The sequence below is a fragment of the Paroedura picta genome, chromosome 2 (genome assembly GCF_049243985.1).
Source record: "Paroedura picta isolate Pp20150507F chromosome 2, Ppicta_v3.0, whole genome shotgun sequence".
NCBI classification, from domain to species: Eukaryota; Metazoa; Chordata; class Lepidosauria; order Squamata; family Gekkonidae; genus Paroedura; species Paroedura picta.
In genome coordinates this window covers 138,707,442-138,729,488 of record NC_135370.1, presented here as the reverse complement: position 1 = coordinate 138,729,488, position 22,047 = coordinate 138,707,442, and the positions used below count along the sequence as shown (strand labels likewise).

General features: G+C 42.3%; 1 protein-coding gene across 1 annotated transcript; it reads right to left on the bottom strand.

Annotated features, from left to right (window-relative positions):
* Positions 1-5,970: 5,970 nt before the first annotated feature.
* On the bottom strand, positions 5,971-7,570 carry ZNF770 (zinc finger protein 770). The gene is given in 6 exon segments (XM_077319100.1): positions 5,971-6,075; positions 6,077-6,447; positions 6,506-6,685; positions 6,937-7,075; positions 7,167-7,322; positions 7,325-7,570. Coding segments are annotated over 6 exon segments (1,197 nt in total).
* Positions 7,571-22,047: the final 14,477 nt, after the last annotated feature.

Genomic DNA, 22,047 nt, shown 5'->3' with positions numbered 1-22,047 from the left:
CCACCCTTGATTAGTTAATTTTTTTTTCTTTTGCTAGGAAGACACGCAGTGAGTACATATCGTTGTGTGTCCCCCCAGCACATTCCTGGATGGTGGGTAAAGTACTTTGCACGTGGGTTCTTCTCTGAAGAGGCATTCACCTGTCTCGTTTGTTCCTTTCTTAACTGCAGAGTATAGAAGGATTCGAAAAGCTGGGGTTCCCACATTGCATTGGCGCTGTGGACAGCTGCCGCATTCCCATAAGAGCGCCTGAAGGTAATGCTCGGGAGTACATCAACAGGAAGGATTTCTGCTCCGTGCTCCTGCAGGGAACCGTTGACCACTCTGGACGGTTTATTGATGCCGAAGTGAGCTGGAGTGGAAGAAGACACAAAGCCTTTGTTCTCCAGGAGTCCAGATTGCGTACTGCCATGGACGCTGGAGACTTTGTCCCTGAGAACCCAACAGTAACCATCGAGGGAGTCCAGGTTCCAGCTTTGATCCTTGGTGATGGCGCATACCCTCTGAGAAAGTGGCTTATGACACCTTACAAGCAGCCATGCACCAATATGCAGAGCTACTACAATCTGAAGCATTCCTGTGTGAGAAACGTGGTGAAGCAAGCTTTTGGAAGGCTTAAGGGACGCTGGAGGTGTCTGACCTCTAGGCTCCATGTTCACCTGGACAATGTAACCCCACTGATCATCGCTTGTGTAATTCTCCACAATATATGTGAGGGGAAGGGGCACGAGATCACGGTGCCCCAGGAGGAGCGACAAACAATGTTTGTGGATGAGGAGCCATCCATCACGGACCAGGAAAAACAGAGAATTTACAATGAGGGAATCGGAGTTCGTGATGCTATAGCCAAGTTTATATATACGCAGCGTGATGAGAGTTCATGTTCGTGATTTGTCAACGTTACAAAACAGTTAATAGGGTTCATTTAATTGTTCAGTTTCTCTGGTCTTGCATTGTTTCTCTGCTTCATAGGAGAAGGTGTTCCGGAGACTTGAAATGGGAGGTCACAGCCAAAGCCAAAATTCAAGTTCACCCCCTGTACGGCCGTGTTGGTAACAGGTATTGCAGTCAAGTGTACATTGCCAATCGTATTGGCCATAAACTTTGCTACATTTTTTAAAATACCGGGAGGGGCATTTATTCATTGCTGTACTTGAAAACTGCCAAGAAAGGGAGCCTTTTGTTAGAGATACAAAAACAAGGCTCTCTTAGATCTGTTGCGGGCATCCAGAAGCCTCCCAAGAGTAATGGCCAGCATCCATATGCATGCCAGGCATGCTTATGTAGTGCTGGCCAAGGGGCTTTCACCAGATGTGGGAGCAGGTCAGGACCAAGTTTAAGCACCTCAAGGTAGATTTTCTAAATATCCTTGAGGCGTGGCAGGACATCCTGCGGGAAACTGGCCAGACTCCCTTCCACTCCCAGATGATGGACATCTGGGAGGAAGGGGAACGCCCTGTGCTAGAGCTCTGCAGACACCTGTATAGGTTTCCACTTTTAAAAATGCTATACTAGCGGCTAGCAGTCCCCCCCCCCACACACACACACACCGCCAAAGTGATCTTTTTGAACGTAGCTCCAACGCACCATTTAATGAGTGCTGCTAAAGTTCCCATAGAGGAGAAAGCATAAAGGATGTTGGGAGTACTCCAACAAAAGGAAAAAACGAATTTTTAAACTGTGGGTTGGTGGGGGAGAGGAGCCTCTACCAATGTTTTAAGGCACCCTTGTGTTTTGCTGATAGTGACGCTCAGTGTCGGCCATGTTTAATTTTGTGACACACAAGAATATGCCTTTCTTAAAGCAACCTCCATCATCGACCTTTGTGAGTGTCTAATGGGGTTGTCATTGTACAAAGTAAAAGTGCTCTCTTGCTACTCAGAAGCCATCTGAAGGCATAGGCAAGGTAGTCATGCAGCCCCACGCCCTATCCCTTTTTGTTAGACACCCTCCCCCCCATGTGTAACCCCAGTGATGATGTTATCCGTTCAGTTGATTCTATAGGAAAGCTTTCGCCATGCGTCTCTGTCAATGACCACCTCTTTTAGCTGGTTCATGGTCATCCCTGTGTTGGCTTTGATCATGTTGAACCGGCGGATCCTTTGGCGACTACGTTTCCCTTTGTCGCTGACCATGCCGAGCATGAATGATTTTTCTAGCGAGTTTGATTGCATGATGTGTCCAAAGTAAGTGAGCCTTAGCCGTAATATCTTGCCTTCTAATGACATAGTTGGTTTGCTCCTCTCTAAAACTGTCTTGCTGGTAACTTTGGCTGTCCGTAGTATTTGCAGCATCCGTCTCCAACACCATAATTCGAAAGCATCTATTTTCCTCCTGTCTTCTTTCTAACCCCGGTACCCCTTTCAATATTGCCAGTGCAAGTGAAATTTATTGATGGCAACATAAACTCAGAAACTCCATTGTCTTTCCCCTCTTGCCCTTTCTCCCAGCCTCCTCAGTAACACTGGCACCTGGAAGATTGGCAGGACCACTTCCTCTCCCATCATGCCCTGTGGACATCCAACAGAGCTTGCCCGCATTACATCCGTGCGCCCAATGTAACCAATGTACTTCTGTTTTCCTTTTTTGCCACAATGCAAGCCTTTGGTGCGGGGCTTGATATCTTGGAGCGCTGGACGAGGAGAGTGAGGGGTGGCAACAGAACTGAGGAGGGGAAGGGGGTGGGATAAGATGTAAATAGTTTTGTTGATACTCTTTGTGTTCGTGTGGGTGGAGGATGGGGTGGGCTGAGTTCGGTGTTTTTTTCAAAAAATGTTGAATGTAGTTAGTGCTTTGGGTTGGGTGGGAGGGAGTGTGCGATGTCCTGTGTTTTAAAGTACACCTGTATAAATATAAATAAATGCTGTTAAAAGATCTCCATGGTTGCCTTTCCTTTCTTTGGGAGAAAACATTTAAAACCACCCTTACACACCATTACAACCACTAACCTACATGCATGACTGGGAGGGATTTCCCATTCAACCCCCCCCCCCACCACCTTAGGGTTGCATCAGGACACCATGGTTTGTATTTCCAAATACATTAATGCCCACCACAAAGAACAGCACAAACCTTTTATTATAAAATAAAATGGGATGATTGGAGAACCCACCTTGGTTCAAGGGGAATACTTGTCCCTGGGCTTGATTATCCTTTTCCTTCTGAGCAGATGCCTGGTCTGCATTGCCTGGCTTGTTCCAGGAATCGGGGGCAGGAGGTTCTGGGGGGTGGTGAGAGATTGCAGAGTTGCTGGGTTGGGGTTTTCCTTCACCCTGGCCTCCATGATAACCACGATCCTCTCTACAAGGTCTCCCATCCTGTTCAATGAATGCAAAGTCGCTGCAGGATGGCATTGCTTTTCTGTATCCTGTCAGAGAGAGCCTCCCTGGCCAGCCTTGCCTCCTCTATCTCCCTATTGGAGACTGCCTTAATTCGTCCATTCTCTCCCTTTACAATTGCATCATAGCCTCTGTGAACACCCTGCACTGGCTCATGTGCTCCCCGCTCAAGGAGCCTCTGGCCAAGGTTTGTTAGCAGGGAGATGTGCTTCTGCCTCCTCTCCCTTATGAGCAGCTCCTCAGCAGAAAGGCCACCCAGGGGGAGCTCTAATGGCCTCGCTACACCCAGTTCTCCCTTCTCTCCAGACATTGTCCTTGTAAAACAAAAATAAAATCAGGTTCCCATTCGGAGGGGAGGGGAGGTTGCATTGACACTCTCCACAACTGTTTCAACTTGGCATCAGCCACAGCACATTCCTTGTCCTCTCCCCAACGCAGAGGTTACACACTAAAAAGGGAGGGAAGGCAACAGAAGCTGTGGTCACCCCTTGTTTGACCCGTTGCTGTTTCCTGTGGAAGGAAAACTCCTTGCAATCCTTTGGGTTATCTGCTAATGCTTACTTCCAGGTGCATCATGTGGTCCTGGGGAATGCTGTCTCTGAGGCACAGCTGCAGACTGTACACTGGGTGTTGGTGAGATGTAGTCTATGGAGTACAGTTGGTTGAGAATTATATGGTATACAGGAAAGAAAGCAGAGGGTTTTTGGAGTCTACTTTTTTAAAAGAAAAAGGTACTTTTAAAATGGTCACCTCCTGATGTAAAGTAAGGCTTGTCCTGACAAGAGAAACCTCCCTGTGGAGCTCACGGGCAAACAACCACTACCCCTCCCAAAGAACTGTACCTTGCTTGCGAGAGAACCTGCCAATTTCTGTGGCAGAAGAGTCACTGCCCTGGTTTTTCTCTCCACAAGGAGACATCTGTTGGATTGCTAGCAGGGATGGCTCGGGTAGTGGAGCCTCTGTGGATATAGAATCATAAAATAATAGAGTTGGAAGGGAGCTCATGGGTCATCTAGACCCCCTGCACTATGCAGGACACTCACACTCCTATCACTGATCCACTGTAACCTGTCACCCCCTTAGCCCTTCACAGAATCAGCCTCTCTGTCAGATGGCTATCCAGCCTCTTTTTTAAAATTTCCAAAGATGGAGAACCCACCACCTCCCGAGGAAGCCGGTTCCACTGAGAAACTGTCTAACTGACAGGAACTTCTTCCTGATGTTAAGATGGAATTTCTTTTGAATTAATTTCATCCCATTGGTTCTGGTCCATCCCACCGGGGCAAGAGAGAACAACTCTGCTCCATCTTCTATATGGCACCCTTTTAAATACTTGGTTATCAGATCCGCTCTCAGTCGTCTCCTGTCCAGGTTAAACAGACCAAGCTCCCCCAACCTTTCCTCTTGGTCTTCAAACCCCTCACCATATTTGTTGCCCTCCTCTGGACACACTCCAGTTTGTCTAGATCCTTCTTCAACTGGGGTGCCCAAAACTGAACACAGTACTCCAAGTGAGGCCGAACCAGAGCAGAGTAAAGTGGTACCATCACCTCCCATGATCTGGACATGATACTCCTTTTGATACAGCCCAAAATCCCATTTGCCTTTTTAGCCACCGAGTCACACTGCTGACTAATGTTCAATGTATGGTCTACTCAGACTCCTAGATTCTTTTCGCACATGCTACTGCCAAGACAAGTTTCCCCCAACCTATATTGTTTCTCCTGCCTAAATGCAGAACTTTACATTTGCCCCTATTGAACTTCATTTTATTCACCTTAGCCCATTTCTTGAGCACAGTCAATCCCAGGCATTGTATGTGTCAGTCTCGGGTGGGTATCAATCAAAAATGTGGCCATCTGGCAGATGTACCTCCAGGTGCCCTGCCAGCCCTGCTGGAGATGGTGGTGCCCTGGAAGCTACAGTTCCCCAGACTATTAGTTCTGGAGGACTTTAACGTCCGTGCCGAGCTGCCGTCCTCTAGAAAAAGGCTGGACCTAGTGTCAACCATGGCAACACTAGGGCTCTCACAATTTGTTTTTGGCTCCACCCAACAAGGAGGCCACGCCCTGAATCTCATTTTGGGGCGGGTCTTAATGTGGATCTGGTCACAGCAAACCCAGTGGCATGGTCAGACCATTATGCCATGAAGACTTGGCTAAGACTTTCACTCCCTCCTCAGTTGGACACTGAGCAAATTTTAGCTCACCCGCAGAGACGTATGGATCCACTTGGATTCCTGAATGCTCTGCAGGACCCGATGACTCCTGACAGTTCTCTAGATGTACTTCTCAGTGACTGGCATGACAGAATGCTGGCCGCCGTCAATGAGATAGCTGTCCAACGTCCTTTCCACCCACGTCTCAAGTGACCTCCCTGCTACAATGAGGAGCTTTGCAGCAAGAAAGAGGAATTGAGATGACTAAAGTTAGTCTGGAAGAAGACTCATGACATCTTATAAAATGCAGATGAAAGCCTTTGAGATGGTGGTGAAGTCAGTAAAATGACATTTTTACTCGGCTACCATCATGTCTGCAAACTCATGCCCTGTCTGCATAAACCAAAAACTGAGCAGGTGAAATTAAATTCAAAGCGATCTCCAAAAAAAGAACCCCACCCCTGACAAGCATGTTTATATTTTCGGATCCCACCTGGCACTCAGGCGCTTTTCAATATGGGAAAGCTGATGACTTTTTAAGTGAGCTGACTGTCTAAACATCTTCACACAAAGTGTAATAGCCAAAGGGCTCCTGTCCTGCATGAGTAAGATAATGCCTTTGAAGCTTCGAAGAAGAAGGGAAGCCTTTTCCATATCTGTCACATTTGCACACTTTGTGTCTATTATGTATATTCTTACTGCAAGCTGGAAGAGTGCATTGAAGTATTTCTGAATTATCAAAGAATTCATCATCTGATGAGCCATAAAGCAAATCATCTTTATTATGCACTGAGTCATCCCTTCTTAACATACTTTCCCAGATAAGCATACCTTTCAGATTAATTTCAAAATCCGGAGGTTCTTTATGCTGTTCCTGAGATAATGTCATTGCAGGTAACCTTTCCTTTGTATTGCTATCTCCCTTGCATGCGACAAGCAGGTTGCCCTGATCTAAATTTCCTCAAGAGTTTTGTTTTGGTGCTGGCTTTGGAGAGGTAGGCCCATCAACCAGCTTTTGATGCTTTGTAATTTTTTTCCTTTCCCTCACACTTATTCAAATCTAACATCTGTTCTTTTACCAAACATTGCTCACACACAGCAAACTAGTAAGGCACAACATAAATGTAGTAGAAACCAAGCTGGTTGCCCTCCTGGGACTCATATGGAGTCACAGTCCCAACATCCTTTGCTATTTCTTCCAGCAATGTCTATGGTTTAGGAAAGGGGTAGTCAACCTGTGACCCTCCAGATGTCCATGGACTACAATTCCCATGAGCCCCTACCAGCTAATGGACATCTGGAGAACCACAGGTTGACTACCCCTGGTTTAGGATACATAGGGCTCTTTGCTTTGTACAACGACTCTAGAGAAAATCAGGTGTGGGGGATGGAGGAGTTTGTGCTTTCAGGAGTTTGCTCTAGACTTTCAATCCATGTGACAAAGAGAACACCAGAAAGGCTTCTCTTCCATGTGTGTGAACGGATGGATTTCCAAGTGTTTTTGTTGCCTGAAAGATACACCACATATACAGCCCCAAAATGGCTTCTGGCCAGTGTAGAAGGACAACTGCTGATTCAACTAAGACTGTGAAGGAAAGATCTTTCCACACGTTTGGCATCTATATATGATCTTCCTTCTGGCACTGTGCAGATGATCAGATCTCATGCACTTTTGTTGAAAAGTGTTTTTGGCAAATGGAACAACAAAACATCCTATGCTCAAATCTCTCTTGCCTGGCACATCTCGGTCTTTCAGTTTGCACAGCATCACCCTGATAGTTCTCATCATGAAGCTGTTGATGCCTTTGGAATGTGATTATGTTTCTCTGAAGTTCTTGTGACAAATGTTACACTTAAAAGGCAACTTATGGGTAAGCTGATGTCTTTCCAGATGGACCAACTGCCTAAAAGTTTTGCAACATGCATGACACTCATATGGCTTTTGGCCAGTGTGTATAAGATATTACCTAGCTACTTTGGATAGAAATTCAAACTGTTTGTAGCAGATGTCACACATATATGGCCTTTTCCTGGGTATTTGGCTAGCTGCTACATTTTGCTGAAATTTTAGCATTTTGCACATAAAACTATCATATATATTTTGTCAAGTTCTTTAGCAAAACACTTTCCACTGGAGCCTCCAGCAGTACACTGTGAAAATTGTTTAGGATAGCAGGATTATTGTAACAGGAAGCTCTCCAAAGTCCAGATATCCCCAGTGTGCTTGATTTTTTAATGTACTACATTGTGTTCCTACATACATTTACTCAGAAAGAAGTTCTACTGTGTTTAGTAATGCTTATTCCTAAACATGTCTGAGTTCATAGGTAGAACATCTGAAAGCATACCACTGTTGTTCAAGCAGTAGCTAGTTAATCCTAGATGCCCCTCCTTTCCATTAATCATTATTTCCCAAAGTCAGTGTAGATGTGGAGATGTTCCATCCCCAATATGTTCATTTAAATACCAAAAGCATCCCTCATTCTTCAAACCACAGAATTCCTGAAGCCTCCAGATTCTACAGGCTAGTGATTAAGTAAAAATATTACATGAGCTCAATTTAAAGAGACTTCCAAAATTTAGGCTAATCAGAAATGTACCCGTAAAGAGCATAAGCACCCGTAAAGAGCATAAGCACAATTTGTAGAAATATGGATATGCATGACAATTAAACTGATAATGAATTTAGGGGTTTTTTTTTTAAAACTATCCTACTATTCTTTTACTTTGCAAAGGCACAGACAGGCTAAGTAAAAATAGGGGCCTTGCAGGTAATGATGGTATATCAGGAGGCTAGTGCATCTCCCTTGATTGATTTCCTACTCCTCCATATGCAGCCAGCTAGGTGACCTTGGGCCAATCACAACCCTGTTGGAGCTTGTTTTTACGGAGCTGTTCTGTCAGCGCCACCTACCTCACAGGATATCTGTTGTGGGGAGAGGAAGGGAAGGTGATTGTAAGCCACTTTGAGACTCTTTTGAGTAGTGAGAAGTAGGGTATAAAAACCAGTTCTTCTTCTTTTGAGTTAATATTAAAGATAGCTATGTTGTTACAACGTTCGGTAATAATACTATACCCGTAAAGAGCCAAAAATGTTGTTGAGGTATACCTATTGCCAGGAATTAAAGATATGGTGTAGGAAAGCTAATTAGATGCTTAGCACTTCTTAAGGCCTGTATATGAATCAGTCTTGACCAGAGTCAACCAAAACAGAAAGCAGTCCTGGATGGTGACAGTGTAAATATAAAATAACCGTTGTGAAAGATTGCATTATATTACAGGATGCTTTGTGGTTAAAACTGTGATACGATTGTCAACATTTGAAACAATATTGTTGTTTTTTAAAGAGGATCAGTTTATAAAATTTAGAAATTTTAATTTATGAGGAATTTTTGCTTTCTCATTGAAAGTGCTATAAAAAGCTTGTACCCTAATTGATGGCTTATGAATATTGATTTCCCTTTGCCTCTTAAACATCTATTCATTGCTTGAACCTTGATGCTTTTCAGAAGAAGACCACTTACAGATCTGGAGAAGATTTTCTCACATGAGGGCTACAGAGTCAGTCCCAGTGTTCACAAATTATGAACAAGAAACTTGTGCAATCATTTATCTGTTATGGACCTCAGGCATATGCAGTATTAGAGGAGTTTTATATTGTTCAATGGCAGATGATTAAGCACTCAGAAGCAAGGCAGCATTTGATTACCATGAAATTATGCTAACTGTTGGTCAGAAGTCTCATCTCCCAAGGACTGTCCTCGCCAAGTGTTTGGAAAGCCCAGAATTTACTGCTTGCATGCTCTTTACTTACTGCTTCCCAGCTCTTTAGTCTGCTACTGCTAGAAATCAAGTTACTCCTAAATAATGGCTTTTGCAAGGTGGCAGAGCATATTTTAAATTGTACCTCTGCTATGCCACATTTATGTGCAAATGGATTTAAATTAGCCAGAAAAATAGCACAAATATTTATGACCACAAAATGTAGGAATATTTCTCATTTTGGTTGACACTGGGTTGTAAAAAACAGTGTTGGGACTCAGTTCTAACCCAAAATACAGAAGTGATTAGTTATACTGTAGTTTCCAAAAAGTAGCTCACTCTTGACAAAATGTCCCTTTGTCTATCACTACAGTGTCAAGAGGCATCCATTGGATTGGAATAGTCCTGTCCCCATTGCAGCATATGATAACTGTATCAGGATGTGTGGGGCAAAGCTTCATCAGAAGGTGTAATTTTGTCCACTTCCCCTTCTATCTCCTCTAGTTTCTATAAGAAAAAAAGACCAAAGAGTAAGCAATAAAGTTGTATGGTCTCACAATTAACAGAAAAGATGGTAGAACAAAGCCTGGGTCCAGTGGCACCTTTAAGAACAATGAGGTTTTATTCAAGGTAGAAGCTTTAGCTTGCACGCTTCTTCAGATACAAACTTAAGATACAAATCTTTTCAGATAGAAAAGATGGACCTATAAGTAGATTCTGGTAGAAGCATACAGGGGGACAAATCATTGGTCTGAATTAGGACCGGGCTCCAACTGACCACACTATCCCCTGTGTTTCAGGACATTAAAATAATATATATATATATATATATATATATATATATATATATATATATATATGTATGTATGTATGTATGTATGTATGTATGTATGTATGTATGTATGTATGTATGTATGTATGTATGTATGTATGTATATGTATATGTATATGTATATGTATATGTATATGTATATGTATATATATATATATATATATATATATATATATATATATATATCCATGTCTTCGAATTCCTGAAGGAATTCTCCTAGGATGGCATCTGGCAATTCAGCTGGAATCTGAACTCCGCTCTCTAAAAATTGGGACTATGGCTCAAAAGTATCCCATATCTATCCTTCTAGAATGGAGAAGATTTCTTTCCACTTTTTGAAGAAAAAGTCAGAATCTCTTGCATGCTCTATGGATTGCCTCTGCAGTACCAAGGACATGTATTTTGTGTAGCATTGCGTTGTGTACAGACAAAGCAGTAGAAGGATATGAGCCAGCTGCTGGGTGTGATTGGAGCAGGGCATGAGATTTCTCAGGAACAAGAAACTCATCTGCAGATCGATTTCCTCTAAGGATATAAGGGACTCAAGACTCTATATCCTGAATGATATTATGATTTTGCTAATATTTGTCTTTTTACTGAAATATGAAATGAAATCCTATGCCAATCCCTGATGTAAATGTTACATTCTTTAGAGTGTTCTGGCGTAAATCTTATGTATTAGCACAACCTTATCTTCCTCACCTCTTTTTTAAAAAAAATTAAATCATCCCCATGGTAATTTCTGGTGCATAGCAATGAATTGCCTGGGGGAACATGGGTATTTAATGAAGCCTAGGGCATGCATAGACATTCGGCATATACAAACAGCAGGGTTTGTTTGAATTAAACATGTCTGATCCTCATAGCACTTGTTCTGTGAATTCAGATGCTGGAGGATCAGAGCTGGAAGAGCAATAACAGACAATTCAAACTTATTTTATTTAAAACGTTTCTGTGCCACCTTTCCACACAAAGAGATCCTCAAACTTGGGACATAGGCATTATAAAGTCTTTGAAAAGAACAATGAAGAAGAGCTGTTTTTTGTGCCCTGCTTTTTACTACCCAGAGGAGTCTCAAAGTTGCTTACTCTCACCTAACTCAACTCTCCTCACAGCAGACACCTCACCTGTGAGGCAGGTGAGGCTGAGAGAGCTGTGAGAGAACTGTGACTAGCCCAAGGACACTCAGCTGGCTGCATGTGGAAGAAATTTTAAAGAAAGAAATACAGGAATATCTTATTTGTGGCAGATTTTGTTAGTAGTAGATTGGTTTTGAGATTTTAATACATGATGTTCGCAATCAGCAGCCTGATCCAAGACGCCAGTTCAGGTTAAGAAAGATTTTCCATCTTGGGAGCAAGCTTTGCCCTCTGTTCTGAGCCTGCTGCAATCAAGGGGGGGGGGGGTTTGCCTATAGCAGAGGTCCAACTACTAGTTGTTCCATCTTAAAATCATGAAAACAGGCCCAAAAATCCTGCTGTAAAGGTTGGGGAACCACTTTCAGAGGTAAGAGGGCCAAGATGCTCACAAGCTACCACAGCAGCTATTCCTTCTAGAGCAGCGGTCCCCAACCTTCTTGTAGTCGGGGACCGCCTCCGAGGCTGGGAGAGAGCCAGCGGCCCGGCCGCCGCTCGCAAACGCGCACGCGCAGTTGTCGCACATGCGTGTTTTCGCCACTAGGTGGCGCTAACGCGCATGTGCAGAGCTGCCATGCGTGCATGTTTTCACCATCAGGAGGCACAAACACGCATGCGCGGCAGCTCCGCGCGTGCGCATTTGGGTCGCTGGCGTGCCGGCGGCCGTGCCTCTTCCCCCCTCTCGCTGCGGGGGGGGGGGAAGGTGCGGCTGCTGGCAGCCCAGTACCATGGCTTTTGTGGCCCGGTCCCGGGCCGAGGACCCCTTTTCTAGAGCACAGGATTGAGCTGCTCCTGATACACAAGGACTGTGGACAGTCTTAACCAGGGGTAGTCAAACTGCGGCCCTCCAGATGTCCATGGACTACAATTCCCATGAGCCCCTGCCAGCGAATTGTAGTCCAGACCTCTGGAGGGCCGCAGTTTGACTACCCCTGGTCTTAACTGTTGAGAGCTCATAAAAGCCGACTCTTCTGAAAATCTCAGAAAGTAAGTGGGTATTATCTGCTGTATTTTAGGGCAGTGGTCCCCAACCTTTTTATCACCGGGGACCACTCAACGCCTTTTACTGAGGCCCGGTGGGGGGGGTAGTTTACTCCTCTACTCTCAACCACTGCCCTAACGCGCTCTGATCGCTATGCTAATGTTTAAACATCCCTTCAAAATAAGATACAGACACTCCACAACAATGAACATAAGGAACATTTTATTTTCATGGAAATTTTAACTCATGACAATGACAAATCAATGGGAACCTTTAGCTTGTTTCTCTGCAATGTGATAGTCCCATCTGGGAGTGATGGGAGACAATGAAACCCAAAGTGTGTTGTAAAGAGCCGGGGTGGGGGGAGAAGGTGTCCTTCGGGGCCCACCTCCAATTAGTCGAAGGACCACATGTGGTCCGCAGCCCACAGGTTGGGGATCGCTATTTTAGGGTGCATCTATTAGTTCAACTACAAGTATACAACCAATAGTTTTTCATCGATATTCCATTCTCCAAAGGAAAAGGCAGACTCCTTTGGTTCATATTTGTTAATCTCTTGAATCCCTTAAGAGTCCCTGCTTTGAAATTAGTTGCAGGCACTATCAATTATATCTGTTTAAATGGACACTTTTAATTACTACAGCAGAGAAATTGATTTTTAAATTACCACCGATTGCACTGTGGGTATCTCAGTGGGAAGACAGGTACATCCAGGCTTTCAAATGAAATGAGTGTATTAATTAATCTCCCATTGGCAGTAAATGCGGAAAGTTTCTCACTCCTCCCCCTCCTTGTCTTCCTAGAGTCGTTGTTTTCAGTTCAAAATACTCTGCACAGTCATGGAAATGGAAGCGTCAAGTGATAACCCCATTTTCCAAGATATATCCTATCCTGGCAAACACCCCTCCTTGTTTTCTGCCTGATGAAGAATTCTGTGTTAATCAGCACAAAGTAACACACCCCCACGCACTTTAACAAAATTTAGGTCAATATATGGTAGAAATCTTAACTTTGTTTAGGCTGAGCAAAACATGGCAACGTGCACATTTCTTGCCCGAGCTCGGTGTAAACTGCACGAAGCTTTTATTCCAATCCCAGGTCGATTCAGTCCCTGCCATCCACACAAAAGGCGATTTCCATTTTGATTTTGGGCGATTTAAATTTTCCTTCTGCAACAAGAAGGATTGATCCGGAGTGACCCTACCTTTATTGTGCGATATCTTAGAGTGCTTTTAATGCTCAATATTTTTAATTGAATTGAGAAAGCAGGCTGTTTTGAATCTGGGCTTTGCTCCGTGATAGAGAACCCCTGATTGGCCAAAGCTGTGACAAGTTTGCCTTAAAGGAGAAGCCCCTAATTTCTCCCAACTTCTGTCAGTCTTTGATATTTTTTCCCTCCTCTGCCTTCTTCGATCCTCTCTTCCCCCTTCCAAGAAAAGAAAGAGGCTCCCTGTTTGGCTCCTCTCCCCCCCACCTACAAGAAAAGAAAGAAAGAGGCTTGGCTCCCCTCCCTTCTGAAAAAAACCCTAACCACATGCATAACACTTTCCTGTTTCAATGGGGGAGGAAGAGGAAGACCCGAGTTCAAATCGATTTGAATTCAACAGGATTGACAATGGAATAAACAAAATAAGTGCAGACTCTGTCCTGGATACCGAAGGTGAATTTACCAATATCCCACTGGAAGACTTAAAGGCTTATGACATTGGGATGCTAATAGCTGTTAATAGCCTGGCCCAGTGCTGCTGTGCAAATTGCAGGGACCTACAATCACATTTACCATCCACCAAAAGAGCCACATGACTACTCTATGCCCTTTGTGCCATCTCATCAAGTACCCAAATACAGTAATGTCAGACACAACTATTAAACATATGTGACCTTTATGATTGCCAGAATACCTCTAAACAAACAGGGTTGTCTCACATCTCCCTCCAGTTAAACCTTATTTATTTATTTATTTATTTATTTATTTATTTATTTATTTATTTATTTATTTATTTATTTATCCCCCCCCCCAGCCTTCTCTGCAGTAAAGACCCTCTTCTCCATTTTATTTTCACAACAATCCTGTGAGGTAGGTTAGTCCAAGAGTGTATAACTGGCCCAGGGTCACCCAACAAGTTTCCATGGCAGAGGAGGGATCTGAACCTGGGTATCCCTGGTCATAGTCTAGCCATGCAGGCTCTTCTAGAAGACTAAACATGCAGGCTCTTCTTGGCTAGCTAGCCTTTGTGTATCATGAGTGTGGAGAAAGCTTCCTTCTTTGCCTTCTCACTGTCTCCTCATCATGAGAAATAGCAGCTTGAGAGGTGTCGGAGGTTAGCAAGCTGGTTACAGAGATAGGGGAATCAAATCATCACCAATCCACTGTGGCCAGCTTGCTCTTTCCCTGAGTGGCTGGTATGGTAGACATTGTTCTTCTCTATAACCAGCCTGCTTCAGAGAAGGATAAAAGGTTATTTGCAAGGATGGGTCCCTTATTTCCATCTCTGGCACATGGCCTGCAGCTCACAAAATGTCATTTAAAACTCACTGTGTCATCAGAAATCATCTGGATCTATTAGCATATAATGTGAACTATCTTAATTGGTCACTGAACCTTGCAGGAGTTTTCTGTGGATTTAAACGACACATGGTAAGTGTCAGTCTGAGTTGAGAATGTTGATTTTGTCCCCACTTTCAGACCATCACTCAGTCAGCACAGAATATCAAATCAAATGATATCCTGCTTTATGCATAATGTCCTGAGCTGTCCCAGTTAGCAATGGAAGATGGTACCCTAAATGTAGAAGCCTACAGGGCTTGAACAACATATCTAAGACCAGCTTCAAGATACCAAGTATGGGAACAGGCAGTGGATTAGGCAGTAGCAATAGAATCTCCATTCTGTCCACTGAGAAGAAGACATATACTCAAAACTTGAGATCTGCTTGGAAAGGTTTCAATACCACCACCACCCTTCCTCACCATTGAAATTGGGTTTGTGCACCCAAAATTCCACTAGAAAACTGCTAGGAGAACCAAACTGACCAAGATTAATTTAGCTAGGTCTTTCTCATCAAGGATCAAGTCGTGGAATACAGATGTTTTCTCATGTTTTGGCCTGCTATTCAACAACAAAGCTATCAGATCCAGTAGGCTGTTAGCATGGCTATTATTTTATTCTTGGCTAAGAAATCAACCAGAGTCATATAATAACTAAACTAAACTAAACTAAACTAAACTAAACTAAACTAAACTAAACTAAACTAAACTAAACTAAACTAAACTAAACTAAACTAAACTAAACTAAACTAAACTAAACTAAACTAAACTAAACTAAAATAAAAACTGTCTGACTCCCTTTTGCCTTTCCTCCTTCCAAAAATACTCTATCCTTGCCCCTGCCACCCTTTGAGGCATCTCCATCATTCCATATTACTTCTCAGATGCAGAACTCAAAAATCTCTTCATGATCCAAATAAATAAGAAACTGGAAGCAAGGAGCTAGTCAAGGTAGAGCAGAAAAGATGGGTGGGGTTTTAATTCCAGCATAAGAAAGAAACTCAAATTACAAGAGAATTAGAGATAGTTATATTTTGTAGTTGTCACTCATTATTTATTTATTTATTTATTTATTTATTTATTTATTTATTTATTTATTTATTTATTTAGATTTTTATACCGCCCTTCCCTACGGCTCTGGGCGGCTCTTAGACCAAAGGTCTGAATTTTATAGTGCTATTTCCTCAGAAATACTAATAAATTTTAAGTGAGTTATAACTGAGAGATAGCCATCACATTTTTCTATTATAAATGTAGCCTTGTGTTTAGATGTACAACATAAAAGGAGCTCTAATGGCCTTTATTCAGCTCTGGCAAACACGATTTGAAATATCTTAATCATTAACAAAGATTTTATTTTTATTATATTGTTAGCCCCACTCATGGAGTAGTTACCAAAAGTGTCATACAGATTGAATCAATCCACTTAATGACTTAATGGATGAGTTACATTGTTCCTAAATTCATTTATATCCTTCATACGTGAAGTGCTAAGGTTATATAAGCATTTCCATTACAAGTTCCTACTGAGGAAGGTTTATGTTCCTGTTGTAAAACTCAGTCTTGTTAGGCTAGGTCATTGATTAAGGAAGAATTTATAAGACACATTGCTTAAATTACCACAGAGCATCTCTATCTACACGTATGATAGTACTGGGCATGGTTTCTCAGTGTTCTTATCAAACAGGGTTCTTTTGTTCCTTGCTGTCACATGAAGATTCACATAAATACATCAGCCTGATGGAACATTCAGGTGTAGATTTATGCAGTTGGCTGTTTGTCCCTCATTGGACTGCAGACCACAACTAGAAGTGTAGGTACACAAGGTGGGGGGGGGGGGGAAAGGACCTTTCACAAGGGCAGGGCAGGAACCCATATATGTGGGCTGGAGAAGCATGGACTGTGGAGAATAGGTATGTTCTTCATCCCACAAATTGGATTACCTAAATATTTTTGTGTGGTTTCAAAGTAACATCCTTTTTTCTGAAAACACACCATGGCAATCTTGCCTTCTTCCTTCCGTCACACACAGGATTTTCTCTTTTGTCTTCTTTCTTTTGGTGCAGCCCCTATATCTATTGTCTTCTTGTTTGTCTATGGCTTTATAATTTTGTTTCTGGATCAGGACAGAGACTTGAGGGAAGAGACAAAACCACCTTCCGATATTCTACTTCTGAAATGGCATACAAGAAGCTTTTGGAAGTCCCAATAAACAAAATAGTGCATTTAACTTAGAGGGGAAGGGTCAGGTGGAATCTGGGGTAGAATTATTATTCATCATATGGCACATGTACAGCTGCCAGGTAAGACGTGTTCAGAGGTGGTCTGCCATTGCCTGCCCCTGCATCATGGCCTTCATATTCCTTGAAGATTACCCTTCCAAGGGTTAGCCAGGGCTGACCCTCCTAAACTTCCAAGATTAGACAGTGTCAGGCTTGTATGTATGGATGAGGTGATCAGATAATAAAAACTGAGGTAACATAATCACACTAAATCCAGCTAATACATTGGCAAATATGTATTTTTAAGATCATTCCTCTTTTAAGAGTTATCTCTCTTTCCACTGGCAAGAATAACTTCACTTAAAAGCCATTACCCTTTTTTGGCTTGAATGGGGATCCCCTCATGGGAACTTATTCCCCGCCCCCCCAAGTTTAATTTTTTTTTTGCTTTTGAAAAGCTCATGTTTTAAAAATGGCCATATTTTCAAAAGGAAAAAAAACCTTAATTAGCATGGTGAATTTTGTGTGTGTGTGTGTGTGTGGGGGGGGAATACCCCCCCTTGGGGGGCTTTGAAACTACAATGTTGTGATGTTTAGGCTAAGGTGACCAGATTGTCCCACTTTTGAAGGGACATCTGGGGGCACCTGGCAAATTGTACTTATGTTGCAATTTAAAAATATATATTACAATACTATTTTTGCATTCTATGCGTTCTATGAAAAATTTTGTTGCTCCATATAGACCAAATTTTTAATCAAGAACCCCCCAGTCAATGGTGTCCCGCTTTACCAATGTTAAAATCTGTTCACCTTAGTTTAGGCTGGCAACTTACTAATGGAGCTAAGCAACCTAGCCTGCAGTTTGAAGCCTATCATCCAAATACAAAGGTTTCTCAGATGGATTTTTAGAAAACATGCAGTGCTTCATTAGAATCATTTTCAAAAGCCCTGACGAATTCAATTGTACCATGTTCCCTTAATTTTTTTAAAAAAAGAAATTGACATGATAGGAAGTGGGGAGGGCAGAGGACAACCTTGGGGAGCGTTTCTCAACTACCAGCACTCCCCACTTTGTAATGTCTGGAGGAAGAAAGGAGGAGCAGCTATAGGCAAGTTCTAACACTAACACTGAACCCTGATTCCATGATTCCCCGATTCTTCCAGGGGGCTTATAAAACAAAATAAATGCTTATTCAGTACAGGAGTTTATACAGGAGGAACATGGGGAACCCAGGATGGTAACCTGGAAATGAAAGCAGCTTAAGAAAGAAAGAAAGAAAGAAAGAAAGGAAGGAAGGAAGGAAGGAAGGAAGGAAGGAAGGAAGGAAGGAAGGAAGGAAGGAAGGAAGGAAGGAAGGAAGGAAGAAAGAAAGAAAGAAAGAAAGAAAGAAAGAAAGAAAGAAAGAAAGAAAGAAAGAAAGAAAGAAAGAAAGAAAGAAAGAAAGAAAGAAAGAAAGATGGCAGTCTGGTTTATTATTATTATTATTATTATTATTATTATTATTATTATTATTATTATTATTATTATTTAATTTATATCCCACCTCCCCCCAGAGGCTCGAGGCAGGTCACATAAAAACCAATCCCCTAAAACAATAAAAGCACAATAAAACATAATACAATTAATACAAAAGTTAAGACAAGAATAGCAGCAAAATTCAATATAGCTAACCCAATTCCACACCCACTAAGAAGGGAAAGGGAGGGTGCAGATGACAGATGCAACAGTCACATTTGTGAGGGGGGCTAGATCTTCTTGCTGCCTGGCCTCAACCGAAAGCCTGGTGGAAGAGCTCCGTCTTGCAGGCCCTGGGGAATGATGACAATTCCTGCAGGGCCCGCAGCTCTTCCGGGATCTCATTCCACCAGGTTGGGGCCAGGACCAAAAATGCCCTGGCCCTGGTCGAGGCCAGGTGAGCTTCCTAGGGACCGGGAATGACCAATAGGTTAGCCCCCGCAGAGCATAAGGCCCTGCGGGGAGCGTAGGGCAATAGGCGGTCCCTCATATACACTGGGCCCAGACCACGGATGGCCTTGAAGGTCAAAACCAAAACCTTGAACTTGATCCGGAAGATAACCGGTAGCCAATGCAGCTGTCTCAGAACTGGCTGGATATGTGCCCTCCGTGTATCCGTAAGGACCCTAGCAGCCACATTTTGGACCAGTTGCAGTTTCCGGACTGGTTAGTATGCATTAGTATGCAGAGATACTCTGCAGTTTGGAGGAGAAAAATCTGAGAAAGAAGATATGTGCAGAGTGCAGTAACAGGATGTGAATTAAAGGGATGCCAGATTAAATTCAGTGATACTCAAAATTAAGGTGTGCATGCAGAAAGCACCCTACTCTCATTGTCAGCAATTGTCCAGGTTTCAGGCAAAGAAGGATCTTTCCCCACAACTTACCATTTTTATCTTTTTAGTGGAGATGTAAAGGAGTTAAAGATGAGATTTTTTGCATGCAAACCATAGCTTCCGTCCCCTGTGACTAAGAGACTGGCACAGTTATTTAGATCAGTGGTCCCCAACCTGTGGGCTGCGGCTCATCCTGTGTCCCAACAGAGATCAATTTGTAGAAGTGATTGGAAAATGCACAAAATACATTATTATGGATACAAATGCTTAAAATATAATTGCAGTTTGAAACCTATATACTAATCAGTTCTAAATATCTTCTCTCCACCCCCCCCCTTTTGATGTCAAGTTGCTGCCGGCTTATGGCAACCTTATAGGGTTTTCAAGGCAGGAGCCATTCAAAGGTGGCTTGCCGTTGTCTGCCTCTGGGTGGTGACCCCAATATTCCTTGATGGTCCTCTCATCTGAATACTGACCATGCCCTTTCTTAGCTTCCAAGATCTGATGAGATGGGGCTAACCTGGGCGATTCAGGTCAGTGCTTAAGCAGCATATCAAAATTAAAGGGTCATTTCATATGGTTATGTTTGTACATATCCATTCAATTGTTGCAATATGCAGCAAATTACTATTTCTTAGCCACTAAATTCTCAAATCAGGAACTTCCCAGCATTTTGAATGAAAATGACAAATATTATTCTCATTATAATCAGTAGGGTATGGCAAGCATATTTTCCTTAACTCTTTGTGGTGGATCTTGCCATTATAGTACAAAGAATCATATCTTCCATCATTTAAAGCACTTTAAAAATAATGTATTGTGCCCCAGATTCTGCCACATAACATTATTTTTAAACATAGGGTTGCTTCTTCCCATGTACTACAGTTAGCGGGTACATGTATACATTTTTGTGAATGGTTCCTGAACTTGGAAACAGTTAAGAATATCAGGACCCAATCACATTTGAATTTTAAAAGACACATATATTTGTGTTATCAAACTGAAATCTCTCACAGGTGCCTTCTCTGGTATAGGAAACATCTTACACATTAATTTTCAAGTTCTTCTGTGTCCATGATGCAGTTCAAGTATATATATATGTATGAAGTGAATTTATTCCCCAAATTGTATCTCAGTGTCATTTCTGTGCTTAGTTTCTGACCATGTACTAACTTTCATCAAGGTACTACAGTGGCCCCAGGAGTGCAGTGTATCTCTTTGGCATTTTGCAACAGTTCAACAAATGATGGTTTTCTATGAGGAACATACATACGTCACAATCTCAGAGTAGCTTGAAACACTTGAAACATCCAATATTAATGCAGAAGTACCTCCATTAGAGGAAACACCTGCTGGAAAAAAATGCCTCTGCCTGTTATGATATCTTCAAAGCAATGTGTCTTTCTCATTAACACAAAAGTCTGATTGTCTGAATGTCCTGGACCCCAGTTGGGGAGACCAGATAAATGTAGTTGTTGGTGTACTGTTCACAGGGAAGAGGAAATAACCATCAGTGCATCTAGGAAATAGGCAAATGGTCCACAAAGGTACAATCAGACTCAGATCTAAATACAATGGGAAGTGGAAATAATGTTAGCATGCCATTATGGATTAATTGTTCAGTACAGAGTATGAAAGTTAGGCTTCAGATTAAATGTGCTCTTCCTCCTCCCCCCTCCTCAATTTAATTAAAGCAAGTGAAACACGGCAAACACACCACTCAATTTTTAGACATGTCAGAGCTGTCCACGTTCTTGCCACATCACCCTACTCATTTTTTACAGTTTTTTAATATGAAAATCAATCCCTTTATTCATAAATGTAACCTATAAATGCCACAATTCCCTCAGGGGTTTCCCCAAGCTTTATTTTATGCCCGCAAGAAAGGCAGTAAGAGGAGCCTTTCTTTTGTAAAGTGATCTTATAATTCTGTTCAGTATCTATCATTTTCAAGGCCAAGTAATCATATTTAATAGATCCTAAATTACATTCTGTCAGGAAAAGACTCCCTTGACAATATTAACCAGTGCCGAGTCTGCAGGGTGGAAACGAAGAGGGTTTTTAAAAATTATTATTAAAAGGAGCCTGCAAGTACTTTCAATAGGCAACACTCCCAAACAGAAAGCTTTGGATGGGCCATGCACATATGGCACTTGATAAATGCCAGAGCAATCCTTTTTAATGCTTAGTGGCATCCCTCATTAGCCTGTAGAACAGCTACTCCTTTTTGGATCAAGGCATATTATTGGCCCCCCTCCTTTAGCTCCATTATTATTATTTTTTGCACATATAAAACAAATATATTATTTCAAAACTGGATCAATATTTAACTGCACAGTTACTTATTGGTCAAGAACAGATTGGGACCTGTAAATAACATCTCTGCAAGGCTATTAGGAAAATAGAATAGGGGAAAGAGCATAGCTACCTCTCCCATACTGTGGTCTTAATGCACACTGGAGACTTGTATGCCTACTTTTTAAAAGACACAACACTTGGGAGCTCATTCATGGCCCTCATAGATTTGGTAGGAAAAACAATGGGATGCAAAAGCCTGTAGGCACGTGAGTTCTGGGGCAATTCACTCTTCCTTATGGGTTTTTCATTGCTGTGATTAACTGCTATGTATAGCCATACTGGAGAACAGGAGAAATATAGTATTCTACATTTTGCCCACATTGGCCATGTCTATCTTCTGTGTGCTTTGGTATTGCTTCAT